The sequence below is a fragment of the Haliaeetus albicilla genome, chromosome 5 (assembly GCF_947461875.1).
Source record: "Haliaeetus albicilla chromosome 5, bHalAlb1.1, whole genome shotgun sequence".
NCBI classification, from domain to species: Eukaryota; Metazoa; Chordata; class Aves; order Accipitriformes; family Accipitridae; genus Haliaeetus; species Haliaeetus albicilla.
In genome coordinates this window covers 8,396,389-8,410,224 of record NC_091487.1, presented here as the reverse complement: position 1 = coordinate 8,410,224, position 13,836 = coordinate 8,396,389, and the positions used below count along the sequence as shown (strand labels likewise).

The following is a 13,836-nucleotide window of genomic DNA, read 5'->3' as shown; positions in this document are numbered from 1 at the left end:
ATGGCTTACAATATTAAGCTCTGAAAGACTGTATTCAGGCAAGCAGTGGTGCAGAGAAGGACCTGAGCATTGCGGATTACTATAATGAGTATCTTGATATGAGTTTCTGGTACAGTGCACTGTTCAAAGAAGTGAATATTGATGAATTAAAATGGCAACATGCAGAAAAAAAGAGGGAGATGGTCTGGCTTTCTATACATGCCCTAGTACACTTGTTGTGCACAGGTGGGAGCTCAAAGGCAGGAAGCAAAAATAATCACAGCACTAAAAACAAACAAAGAAACCAACAACAGCCTGGGTTGAGAAGCTCTATCTTTCCATTTAGCAGCACAGAGGTTGAGAAGTGTCATGTCTATATAAAAATACCTATATATAAATAGATACATAGTGCATATGCAAATATATATACAGATGCAGAAGAGATCTGGTGGTTTAATGAGAACCAACGGGGAATCAGGCAGATTCAACCTTGAAGTCAGAAACAGTACTGTAGTTAAATTAGCAGTAAAACTTTAGGAGAAGAGAGCTGGTGGAATCTTTTATAATCTTTTAAGATAAAATTAGGTATTACTTTTTGTAAGATGTATTTTAGTCAAACTTCTGGGAACAATTCAATGGGTTATATAGAGAGATTATAGCTGAGTGACTGCAGTAGTCACTTCAGGCTCTAAAATATGTAAATCCAAAAACTATTAAAAACCCCACATATGCAGATATATTTCAGAAGGACAAGTTTAATGTCTGTTACAGAGACCATTGTTGTCTCCCAGTTAGCATGGCTTAATTACATTTTATTGTTACCATATATTGTTAATATAGACAGTAGCTTAAATATTGTGTGTGCAGAGATCCTCGGTTTCAATTTCATATGTACATGGGGTTTACTTGGATGGTTCCACATATTGGTAATAGAAGAGCAGGTGTTCCCTGTGAGCTAATTGGGAATTCACTTATCCTGTTTTTATATAGCTAATATATTAAGCTTCCCTGCATGTATGTTTGTTTTCATTTCAGGCTCCATTCAGGAAAACTATTACTGATAAAAATCTTTGTTTCAAACAGCACAGTGTAGGAGCGCTGAGCTGAAATTGAATTTGTGAAGTGTTTCTGTTACAGCCTCGTCATCTTTATAGTGCTCCAGAGAGGGACAAGGAGAGGACTTTTCAAAACATTTATACCTGACTTCAGAGTTAAGCCTCCTAGTACTTTCTTTTCTAAACGTTATTTCAGATATAAACGTGGTGACAAAATCAAAGCTTTCTTGAAGCTTGTTGCTTTTAACTGTATATTAATCGTTTCGTAGTTCTGCATTGCCAGGTACTAGTCATCAGATCTGTTCAGAACTTGCAGCTCATTCTTTGTGGAGGTATCAGAGCAGCCTTCCCTATTTTCTTGTTTGTTTTTAATGAGTTGACATTGGCTTGTAATTGCCTGGAAAATTTTTTGTCTTGTTTCTGGTCAGAGTTGAGCCTGACAGACACACTGACAAGGAGCTTAGAGGCTTCTGGGCATCTCCAGTTTATCATTTTGGCATTTCCAACTTCAGATTCAATGCCAGTGGGTAGATTTTACTGATTGTTAAATTGGTTTCTGGCACTTGGGTGTTCAAATTCTGCATAGCAGGGGAGCAGTGATGTACTTTTCTACACCCAGTTTGGTGTGTGCTTCTGAAAGGGACGGTCATGGAGGACAGTGTGCAGATGTCTTTGAGGACATAATAGGGGAGATCTGTCATGATACAACCTTCTAGAATATTGAAGTTCTGGTTTGCTTTACAAGAATATCATCTGGGCTTGGAGGCATTCCTCATCAGTGGAAGACGGAAGTTTGTATTGATCAATAGTCATTTGTGTTGGCTGTGGGAGAGGAATCATCAGGGACTGTATACGCAGGTTGGCAGGGATGTCCTTTCGCTTGATGATCCAAAAGAGGTCAGAAGAGAAATGATTCAGCTCTCCAGGTGAAGGAATTTTGGCATGCTGCTTGGGCCCAGGGATAAATACTAAATAGCTACCTTATGCCTATCTGAGAAAAATTATTCTTTCCAGATTTGATGTAGTGTATTCCCATCTTTGTGTGGTGGCTGTCAGAGTCTCTAATGTACAGCTGGGCAGTTCATGCATGGAAGAACTTGTTGCCTTCGGTTCGCCCTTAGAGGCTTATAAACATTAGCCACCCAGAGGCTACTGATTTAGGTAAGCATGCTATAAATTGACACTGCATGTAAATGAGCTATCATACTGTGTTGTGGTGATTAATGTAACTGTAATGGCACACATTATCTTTTAAAATTATGATAACCTGGGGAAATCACTTAAAGATAACCTGTTCTGTGTGTTCTTCTCAGGAGAATATCTGCATTTTGGCTCCATGTATCTTATCTCTACTCCTAATGCAAAAAAGAAAATTAAAGAGAGCAAACTGTATACTAGGACCATATTCTAACTTACATTGCTTTTACTCCTGTGTGTTAATTTTCTCATGCAAAAACCCTGCTTTTGAATTGCCTTGAGACTGGCCTTTTTTTAATAGGCACTATCCAGAAATCATACTGGTTTTGTTGCAAGCTCAAGATTCAGGTGTCGGTGCTGGCACTTAACTAATTGTGGCTGAACCCTTCATACTTCTGTAATGCTGTTAAGGCCCTGGCACTAACTGTTTGAGGCTTGGTTTGACTTAATTTAAACCTTACAGGAATTTGTCTTAGTTTAGCTTTTCATTCTGAAAGTATGTACTTTTCCTTGCAGGTTTTGCTTGTGCCGTAAGTCAATATTTGTTCCAGTTTCTAAGCGCAACAGCTGATGAATACTTACGTTTTTTCTGATCTGTTGGTACAAGTTTCATTAATTTATGAATGGTTAAATTTGGAGAAAAATTTCTTTCTTGTTTCAAATGAAGTTTAAAGCAGAAAAAAAAATACAGCTGTGGAATGCCTTTGGTTTTGCTAGTTCCCTACTTTGGTCCAAATCCTGAGAAAGCTGGGATTTTTGAATGTGAAGCATTAACAAAAAATGCTTCAGTAAGTTTGCAGAATCCCAGATGTTTGGATCCAAGGCACCAATAGGTACATTTCCCCCTTTTTACTTGGGAATCCTTTGGGCTGTGTCTACCCTCTTTTGCCCTGTGCTCTAACACAGAAACAACTCTGTCCTGCTAATTCTGATACCTTTCCTCCTCTCCCTGCTTTTTCCTATTGGGGTAGTAGAAGGAGCAGCTCAGGAATCCTTGAGGAGAGGCAAACTATAAGGTGTGTATTCCTGGAATAGTTATTTGACTTTTCCTCATGAGACTAGAAAAGTCTTTTCATGGAGGGGCTCTTGAGAGAAGTGAATGAGTCAGGGGAAGAGGATGAAGGGAGAAAAAGATTATGTCCTAATAAATGCTAGTAATCACTTGGCAGGTATGCATACAGGGCAAGTAGAGTTCAGTATCTATCAACACTGGCTATGGTAAGTGCTGTGTCTGTTAAGAAAGCCATACAACTTGAAAACATGAGATTTACATATACAGTGAAGGCTTTTGTAAAAGTATGTTTTACTGTAATTGTAGTGAAATACACCCTCTTGTGGCAAGAAGAAAAACGTCCAAGCAGAAACCCGTGTGACCTTTTTTCTATGCTCACTGGTTTGCCTTACTTCCTCTTCTTTTGTCTTTCCATTGTGTTCAGTGAATATTCCTCACTGGTATGCACCACATGTGCTTTCCTATAGTTTTCTGTTGTTTCATCTTTCTGTTATGCAGTACCTGAACCTGTTCTGTTTGTCTTTCAAATTCTAAAACTTCACTCTGTTTCAGTCTGGTTTTATCAATATTTGAATTGTGTTTAAACTCTTGGCTTTAAAGTGCCCTTTCTTACTAAGTTGCCAACATATTGAAAATATGCCTTACAGACTAAGTTTAAAACATTTACAGGAGTAAAAGGCTGAAAAAATAAATAAGGATGTTGAAGAACATACTAGTTTTGTTTCTTAAATAGCTTAGTTTGAACTACTATGAATGGGTCATGTATAGACAGGATTAGGAGATAACATGCTGCTTTTCCCAGCTGTTTGATTAACCAGCTTAGAGATGGGTCAAATGCAGTAGCAGGGTGCAAAGAAGGCACAACATTACCTTCAAAGTGCAGAAAAGGCCCTACAGCATTGTTTGCAGTTTATCAGATTTGCTGTATAATAAGCTGTACACTCCATTCAGCACTATAATTAACCCAGGAAAGCACTGCGGTTCAGTCTTTGCTGATAGCATGAACCTCACAAAGCCAAGCAGTCTCAGCAAAATACCTCTAAATAAGATTAAGCAAAGCGAACCAACCATGAAATAAAATGTAGGCTAAGTGTCGAGCAAATACTATTTCTTGTTTGCATCTAGTACCAAGTGCTGTACTTGGCATGAGGTGTCCAGGCATATAGTGTGTGAATAGCACTGGCAACTCTTAACAAGTGCTGACAGATGAGACCTTAAGCAGATATCATTAATGTTTTCCCTGTGCAAAGGGAAATAACCAAGTGTTGTATGAAAACACTTGTAAATGCATGTTGTTGGCATTTCCCACAACTCCTAAACAGTCATGGCTCTCAGCCCATTGATGCCCAGTAGGGTGGGAATTACATGTTGGTGGGCTCATCTGGAATATGGTGGACAGAAACGGTGGCAGACTGGGTAATGCTGGGATATCAGTTGAAAGAAGAAACAAAAAGACGTGGAGAAGGGAAAGCCAAGGCTGGTGGCATATTTGTAAAGTGAAAGGTTCCTTAGACCTGTGCTGTTGCTGAAGAACTTAGACAGCAGGCAAAAGGCATACTGCTTATGTGATGGAGGATTCAGTAGGTATAGACATAGAGGGTCCTGAAATCTAGTACCTGTTTGAAAAACAGATCTCATCATGCTTTCTTTCACCTTTCAGGTATCTTGCAATATCTTCAGAACTCTCCCACCTAGTGACAGCAATGAATTTGATCCAGAAGAAGATGAGCCCACCTTGGAGGCATCATGGCCACATTTACAGGTTTTTGATCATTTATCTCAGAATAAATGCTTATCATTGCTTAATGCATCTAATAATTTTCTTAGCTTTTTTTAACCTGTGAATCAGAACTTGTCTGTGAGACACTAACATTTACTAATACTGTTCATGGCTATAATATAGTACCTACAAAGACTTTGTGAAATTTGCAAAATGTTAAAGCTCTCTTCCAAAATTATATTGATGGTGTCCCTCAAGTTCCTCTTTTCCATCATTGATTTAAAAATTATTTTGCTTTCCAAACTGCTCTGATGTACAAGTGTTTTTCAGCAACTTCAGCAAGAGCATTGTGGGGATGATACTGCTAGCAGTTTTGCTTTACCGAGGGTAGTTAATTTTCATACAAAAGTACACAGGTGTTGGCAGCTGATCAGAAAAATGAATGAGAAGCTACATCCCTATCTAAGTCTTCCTTCCTATCCCTGGGTCGAGGTTTGCTTTCAGGTGTTTATAGCAGGATGCATGCTCACTGCTGTGTATCATCCCTTCCTCTGTACCTCAAGTGTCAACACAAAGTATTTTGAACAAAGAACATAAACTAATTTTGGAGAAAGCATCATTGGTGCTAATGCAGTAAATTCCTTTATAGAAAATATAGATGCAGATCCTGTCCGTGATAGTCAGGACAATGACTTATACCACTAGTAAATTTAGAAGAAGTTTGCCCGAGTAACAGTTCATGGAGTGAGCAAAGGAGCACAATTGATCTCAGCATGAAATGAGGATTTTATTTGACAGTTGCATGCACGGTCATTGCATGTGAGCACTTTGTTTCACTCTTTGTGCTCTCAAATTCAGAATCTGTTGAAATGTAGGTTTCATCCCTCATTTATATTTAAATTTCACAAAAAATAAGGATCTTAAAAGCTTCAAGGCAGTTCTGAACAGCTCTGCCTGCCTGGGAACAGCACAGGCATACATGTCTGTTATCTTATGTTTGTTGACACTAGTGCTGTAGTTTTAAAAGTCATTACTTACACGGAAGTGATCGAATTTCTTAGCCAGAGGAATCATTACCATTGTCAGGAAGAAATGCACCAAAGTATTTGTCAGGAGTTGATGGAATTGATTTCCTGGTGATTTAATATTAGTTATGTGAGCTGTCACTTTTCCCATGTCATATTTCTAAACTTCTCTCCCCCTTTTTGATTTCCTGTTGCTTCCTTTTAGAAGTCAGAGAACACTGACATAAAGCAGCAGCAGCAGTATTGCAACACTGGTGTCTGCATGGCAAAGTTTAAAATTATTTTAAAATGTAATTTTTAGCTTCCTTTCTCCTTTCAGTATCAATATTCATGCTCACTGAAGTCGGAAAGGAACGAGTTTTCAGTGGCTGCTGCTCTTGAAAAGGTTTAGCAAAGAGAATTGCTAGCTGGTAGCTCATTTATCAGTGACAGGTCAGACTTGCTGTCTTGTAAGGCCACAGTAGTCCCTGTTTCACTTAACTTCCTTTTTGCCTGGTTTTTATACTCTTCTTTTTGCCCAGTAAATGAAAAGTCTGTTGCTGTACCACTGAATAGTTTAGGCAGAGATGGAATTGCATGAAAGTAAGCAGGTTTTCGTTAGCCCTGAGGCTAGTCTTTACAGTAAGTTAGAAACTTCTGAATAAATTCTGATTTGTATCCTTCTGTTTCAAGTTGTAGTAGAATGCTACTCTAAGCAGTTTCTAATTTAATTTAAATATTTCCAACTGTTTCACCAACCCTTTCAGAATTGTAATGTCTGTATTTGATGTGACTTCAGCAGTTCAGAGGGCAGTTGAAATATGCTTTCCAATTACTCTAGGAAGCTTTACAAGATGATAACAAGCATTACAAGAAGGCAGTGCCTGTTCTTGGAGTTGAAATGTCTTAGACTGGAGTTAAATAAGCAAAGCTAACTTAAAAACCTCATGTAATTAATTCTAACTCTAGTAATTTGATAAAGGAGAAGAATCTTTTTCATTTTTTTAACCTTTTGTGCTTTGGAAAAATAAGTATTTTATTTTCTAGCAAAAGAATTTAGGGAAATACTTAATATAAAGAGTAATCAAGTCATAAACTAAACAATGGATTTTTTTTTTCTTTTGCAGCTTGTATATGAGTTTTTCATACGATTTTTGGAAAGCCAAGAATTTCAGCCCAGCATTGCCAAAAAGTACATAGATCAGAAATTTGTATTGCAGGTAAGCTGATCTGTTTTCTTTAAGGCTTCATGTTGCTTTTAAAAAAATTTTTTTTAAAAGATTTTGTTTAGAATTTGAAAGCGTAACTTTATTTGCAACAGAAAAAGGCTAAACAAGCATATACAATGAACGTTTTCAATCTACGGAGGTAGGGGAAATATGTGTGTGTGTTTGTATGTCAGTCTCTGTTGCTGTAGATATATAAAATAGTTGGTTTGGCTCCAGTTTTGATACCTTAATCAAAATATTTGACTTACTGGTTATGAGAGGGAGCTGAAACAGTAACTGTTAAAAAATGAAAGGTTTACTATCAAGTAGTCTAAAAATGTTGCTATCTAGCAAGACTACTTAAATGCCAGTTTTAATGCGTCTTAATATTGTTAAAATATTTCTGTTGGAAGGGGAGAGTATTTCTTCCTTCTGTCTCTGCTGGAGAGCTGGCAACGGGGGCAGAAGTTCATTAACAAACCCATTCTCAGCACAGTACTGAAAACAGTGATGCTGTAGTGGTTGGGGAAGAAGTAAATCACAAGGTCATATGAAGTTTAAGCTCTAATAAAAGCATGGAAGAAGAATTGGCATCAACAATAAATAACATTGCAAAGAATGGGTAGCTTTATTTTTGTAGTTTGCATGCCATCATTATGGCTAAATGGAAGAGATGGCCTCTGTCAATCGATCAGCTGGTAACCAGGTATTTTACATGTATTGCATCTGTCTCCTTCTTGTGTACAAGCTCGGCTTCTTGTGTGCTTCACTTGAAACTACAGTAATTGGTCTCCTCTACTGAGGAATTGTCATCTAGGCCTTGACAGATGCCAGAACAGGTAGCTGAAGGAAGATATTTTCTGGGATAAGCCAGGAAACTCCACATATATGACTTTTGTCTTCAGCTTTCGGGAACAGACCTGTCTTGTGTTTTCTGTTCCCATCATGAATTTTTGTATAACCGCAAAGTCAGAAAGAATTTTGTGTTTAATGCTGTCTATAGCTTGCTTTTGAAATCAGGGAAATTTAGAAAGATTCCTCCTTAGAAAAGGGAGTTTCCTTCCAGGCTGAGACTTGAATAAAAGCCAAATTAGAAGTGGCAGGAGATACTCAGCATTTTTGAAGACCTTTCTCTCACCCCTTTGTCATGGAGCTTTTATTTTTCCCTGTAGTGCTCAGGCAATAAAAGTAGTGCTTTTGCAGTCCTTGTATGTTATTTGTATGAAGAATACATGAAAAATGTAGCAAAGAGAGCAATTTCTATCCTTAAATTCAAAGATTCAAAGAAGGGACTTCAGTTTCTTTCTTAACGTCACAAGACCTTCTTCACTCTACAAAAGCAATGGGATATACTTGTATTTTTATTTTATCCATCTTCTAAATACAAGAGTATTTTTCATCTGGATCAAACTTCTGTGGTGGAGTTTCCTTTTTGTTCGTTTAAATATTGATTTGAACAAGGGGGTGCACCAATCTGATGATCCAGTACTTGGTGGAGATGTAAGACTATGGGGGGGGGGGGGGGGGTGTGTGTAATCACTCTTGACAGGTTTTTCCAGACCGATTTTATTTTCTTTAGATACAGCAGGATTGCATTAGAAGGAATGCTTGTGTTCTAATTCAAAATCTAGAGGAAATAATTCCTAGATGCTCCTGTTATGTGCTGCTGAACTTGGTCATGACAGGCAGCATCCCGCTCACTTACGCACTTTCAAGTTGTTCAAACCTGTTACAGTTTGGCACAGGAGAATGGGTCTAAAAGAAGGTTTTTGGGGTTTTTTTTTGTTTGCTTTTGTTTTTTGTTTTTTTTTTTTTTTTTTTTTAAACCCGTTAGTCTTTATTAAATCTACTAAATGAAAGAATGGTGTCTACTGAAAGAGGGAAATAGATTTTAAAACCTACGTATCTGAAAATGTATGATACGACAATTAAGAGTTCAAAACAATTCTAAGAATTCGTAAGTTCTTGCCACATGGGTTAGGCGATGTGTTTTTATATATTGCTATGCACAGTATGTCAATTTAAAATTCACATTTTTCCATAAAAAATTCTGTTGAGCCTAATATATACATGAAAGTAGATATATTTCCCTGTGTATAAGTGTTTGTGTTTAGCCTGTAAGAACTGGGGTGTCCTTCCACTTACTGCTGTATTATTTGTTGTGTGTCTAGAGTAACTCCTAAGAATCTGTGACTACAGATCATTTACATAGGAAACCAGTTTAAGACTTAAGAACATGAAACATGTTTGGTGTTTCATGACACTGACAACACAAGTGTGACAGTCTTTGAAATCAGCTTTCTGTCTAAATTAATTTGGTTTGTTTTTTTTTTTTAAATTTGAGGAACTTTAATGAAGTGTTTCTTGGCAGTAAGAATGCCATTATGAAAAAATGATACAGTTTTTTTAATGTGCATTTTTCGAGCTTTTTCTTGTTTGCTTGCTTTTTGCTTTTGGTTTTTGGAATATAGATGTGTTTCTGGCTTTCAGCTGTATGTTTTGATAAAATGCTCTACTTAACAGTGTAACTGTTCATTTCTAAAGCCTGCTTATATACAGTCTGAAATGGTTGGCAGTGGTTGCTAAGAGACATACTATTCAAATATATCCACAAGTGTCTGTGTTATGTAGGTTGCTATTTTGGAAAAATTATTTCCCTTTTCTATGTTTAGTGTCAGTATAGTCACATAAATTATGGAAGTCTTGCAGCTTATCCATAAAAATAAGACTTTAAATTGCTGAAACCTGATAACAAATTGGACATATCAAAATAATTGTCTCTCTCTAAAAAAAAAAAAAAAAGACTGAGTCTTAGTTCAGCAATGTTTCCACAGAGGATCTGTATAAGAGAACTGGAAATATAAATACTTCGCTCCTAAAAGCAATCCAATAAGAAAATTAAAAACCTAAGTGTTTCCAGCTGTTTGCTGTCTTTGGGTGAAATTTGCTATTTGGGGAAGGATGAGGTGACTATTTATTTATTTAACTGTAGAACTAATTGAACAAAGCAATGTGTTTATAACCTCTGGAGGGCAGCTGACAAACCTCATCGTTTCCTCATGAAATTCCCACCATAGATTCTTACTGCAAGGAAAGGACAGTGGGATCTCATTACAAGCTACAGAAACATCCAAAACAATGAAGAATACATACATCATTCCTAAATCTGGATGTTAGAAAGCAAAATCCCAGATAGTTTAACAACTTTTAATCATGTTTTTCTGTCTTTTTTTTCTTTTCCACCTCCTCAAAGTTGTGTAGCAGTTTAACAGAGATCAGGCAGTATACATACACTGACATACCTACTTATAATAGGTATTTATCTATTTATGAATCCAAGATAATTTTCTGACAGCATCTTCTGTATTTGTAAGACCTCTTTGGCAAACTCTTCATTTCTCTTGCAAGATGGGTACTGGTTAGCAGTTACTTTCTTTTTTCAAGCAAGAGGGATACTGTTTGCTTATGATTACTACTTTAAACTTCTCTGTTTTCTGTGCATTGGAGGTAGGTAGGGTTTTTTGGGTTTTGGTTTTTTTGTTGGTTGGTTTTGATTTTAAATAATGTTTACCTTCTAACTTATTCCAAATGGCTGCCAGAATAACAAATGTTGTGGTGTCAAAAAAGATGAAAAAGAAGGGGTAAGAGGAAGCTCATACTTTTGTGGTGGAGGATTCAAGGGGAATAGAACAAAGATCTGCAGGTGATATTCCTCCTGCTCATTTCATGCCTTAATTATTAGAGGCAACTTCAGGTGTCAGTGTTTTGAGATATATTTTGGACAATACAAGATACTGGATGGTAGGGTTTTTTGACTGAGTAGCACATAATCATTTTGCTGTTTTAAAATCTTATTTAAGAGTTAATTAGTAAAGGTGGGTTTTCTTTTGTTGTTTTTTTGTTTTGTTTTGGTTTTGGTTTTTTTTAAACTGGATATTGAAGTTGCCATTTTGTTCAACCTGAGGGTTAATTCCCCCTGATGCTTTGATTTGTGTCGTTTGTTGGAGATCCTGTAACAGCAGATCCAGTACTGGCATAGATTTCACTGTTGAGTCTTTCTACAGCATGAAGGCCATGCAATCACTAGGAAGGCTTAAGAGCTCATAATATAAATTACAAGGAATTAGAAAAAACGTGACCTTGACGCAATGTTGTAGGAACAAAATATTAAAGCAAATGAGGATCTTTTAGTTCTGCAGAATGAAGGAATGGTGGATGGTAAGAGGCAAACTGTCTTATTTTGTAGATATGACAGCACCTAAGAATATATATTATTTATTTTTGTGGAGAAGGAAGGCAGCATTTTGGAGCCAGTTAATCAAAAGTTTATTAGTTGTTTGAAGATTTCCAAAGTTTTGTTATGTCAGAAGTGGAAATTAATAAACTGAGTTTTGTGACGTTGTACTGGGATTACAACAGATTTTTTAATAATGTATTTCTACACCTTGGATAACATGGATATCACATTCTTACATGCATGTGCTTTCATGAATTTAACTTCTGTATAGAAGTCTGTGTCATACTTGTCAAATGTCTACTGTTTCAGTTCTCTTTTTCCTTTAAACACAGCTGTTGGAGCTGTTTGACAGCGAAGACCCTCGAGAACGAGACTACCTAAAAACAGTCTTGCACAGAATTTATGGCAAGTTTCTGGGTCTTAGAGCATTTATCCGAAAACAGATTAATAATATTTTTCTACGGTAAGTTGTGGAAGAAGGTACTTTTTGCTTATGAACATTTTAGGAAACTGATATATTACTTATATTTAACTTTTCTTTTTTTAGATTTGTTTATGAAACTGAACACTTCAATGGCGTAGCTGAACTGTTGGAAATTTTAGGAAGGTAAATGAGTCTTTACTTATTATCTATCTCAAACTTCCCTTCTGGACATGTCACAATAGTGTCGGATTCGGAAAAAGTATTACTATAAGCCCTGATTCTGAAAACAGATGTGCGCACATGCTCATCTTTAAGCCCATGTGCAAATCTCTGTCACATCTTTGCCAAGAGTATATAACTGGATACAAGTTACAGCCGAAAGTGTTGGATTGATTTTGTGTGTGTGTATGTGTGTGTTAAATTTTGCGTACTTCATCCTTACATGCTGCAGAAATTATTTTTTTGAGCACACTAACTGTGAATATTTTGAGTAAATCTAACTCTGGCAAGTTAATTACTCAAGAACACCTTGCTTATATGAATTTACAGACCACATAGACAAGGTCTTATCTGTTTGGCAACCGGTTTCTGCAGCTGTTTATATGATTATCCCTAAATCGGAGCTGAATTGCTACCTAGATATGTACTGCACTGCTAATATAAAGCACAACAAAAGTCAGCACCTGTTTACAAATGGCGTGAGCCTGCTATTTGTAAACAGGTGCTGACTGCTAAATTATTTTAATCTAGAAAGTGCTTGTTCAGACCTCAAGAACGTTTTCTGTGATGATAACACTAACAAATATTTTTCTTCTAATTTCTAGTATTATCAATGGTTTTGCTTTACCTCTGAAGGCAGAGCATAAACAGTTTCTGGTGAAGGTGCTGATCCCTTTGCATACTGTCAGGAGTTTATCACTCTTCCACGCACAGGTAGAAATTATAAAAATATTTTCTGCTCAGTTAGAATGATTTATTTTTTAAAAAAATTGCTTTGGAAATTTAATTGCATAGCACATAAAAGGTGGGGGTAAAGTTTTGAAATGTGGAAAAAGTGCAATAGATTTTTTAAAAAAATTAATTTAATGTGCTTTGTATGATAAATGTCTTGCTTCTGATTAGATAATTAAAAGTGTAACATAATATTTTGGGGGTTTTGTGTAGTAGTTAAACTCTCTGTTTAGGTTTTCTTCTCTGCTGCTTTCTCACTCTCACAAGTTTGCCTTTCCAATTCCCTCTCCCAAGAGAATGTTTGGGTTTCCTTAGTCTTGTGCTGTCAAGGCTTTTCTTCATCCTGGCAACTTTCTGAATACTAATACCCACATTTTTGCATAATCTTTAACATTCTCCCTCAAGATTTCTTAATACTGCATTTATGCTCTCATATATCTTTTTATACAGTAAGGTTTCATGATGTAATTTTTCCTCTGATAAGTGATACCTGTTGCCTTTCTCTCTGATTTTCAGATAGTGCAGTCTTTCTTATGCTGATAAAGCTATGGTTTCTAAATATGTTATTCCAGGTTTTAGCTGTGTTGGCTCATCTTGCAAGAGCTTTCATGATTTTGCCGATGTATAAAATGTGTAAAAAGATGCAGTTTCAGAGAGTAACAGAAGCTTCAAAACATTGGTTGTATGACTGTATTTAGAATTCCACGTTGCTCTGATTTTTGTTATATATGCTACTTCATCACCCTAATTTTTTTGTAATGTGTTCTGTTGTTTCTTATGAACTGAACTTTGAGTGGATTTGCACAGTGCAAACTGTGCATCTCAGTTCAAAATTGGATGCAATTTAAGAAAGCTCTATAGCATCTTGCCTTGAGTCTCTCTCTATTTAAAAAATTGTTTCTTTGTGGTTTCTTTATAGAAATGTTCTAACTTCATTTTCTTAAATCTTTACTGCTTCACAGCTGGCGTATTGCATAGTACAGTTTCTGGAGAAAGACCCTTCACTCACAGAACCGGTAAATATTTCTTTCATACTTTTTCTTTTTTTT

The 13,836-nt window shown here is 36.4% G+C and overlaps 1 protein-coding gene across 4 annotated transcripts in view; it reads left to right on the top strand.

Moving 5' to 3' along the window:
* The window catches only part of PPP2R5E (protein phosphatase 2 regulatory subunit B'epsilon), a 77,301-nt gene that overhangs the window by 51,425 nt on the left and 12,040 nt on the right, over positions 1-13,836 (top strand). For all 4 annotated transcript variants that reach the window (XM_069783232.1, XM_069783231.1, XM_069783230.1 and 1 more), the window contains 6 exons: positions 4,904-5,005; positions 7,095-7,187; positions 11,745-11,875; positions 11,960-12,019; positions 12,661-12,769; positions 13,750-13,803. In XM_069783232.1, coding sequence (XP_069639333.1) covers positions 4,904-5,005; positions 7,095-7,187; positions 11,745-11,875; positions 11,960-12,019; positions 12,661-12,769; positions 13,750-13,803 — 549 coding nt within the window. The remainder of the gene's footprint in view (positions 1-4,903; positions 5,006-7,094; positions 7,188-11,744; positions 11,876-11,959; positions 12,020-12,660; positions 12,770-13,749; positions 13,804-13,836) is intronic.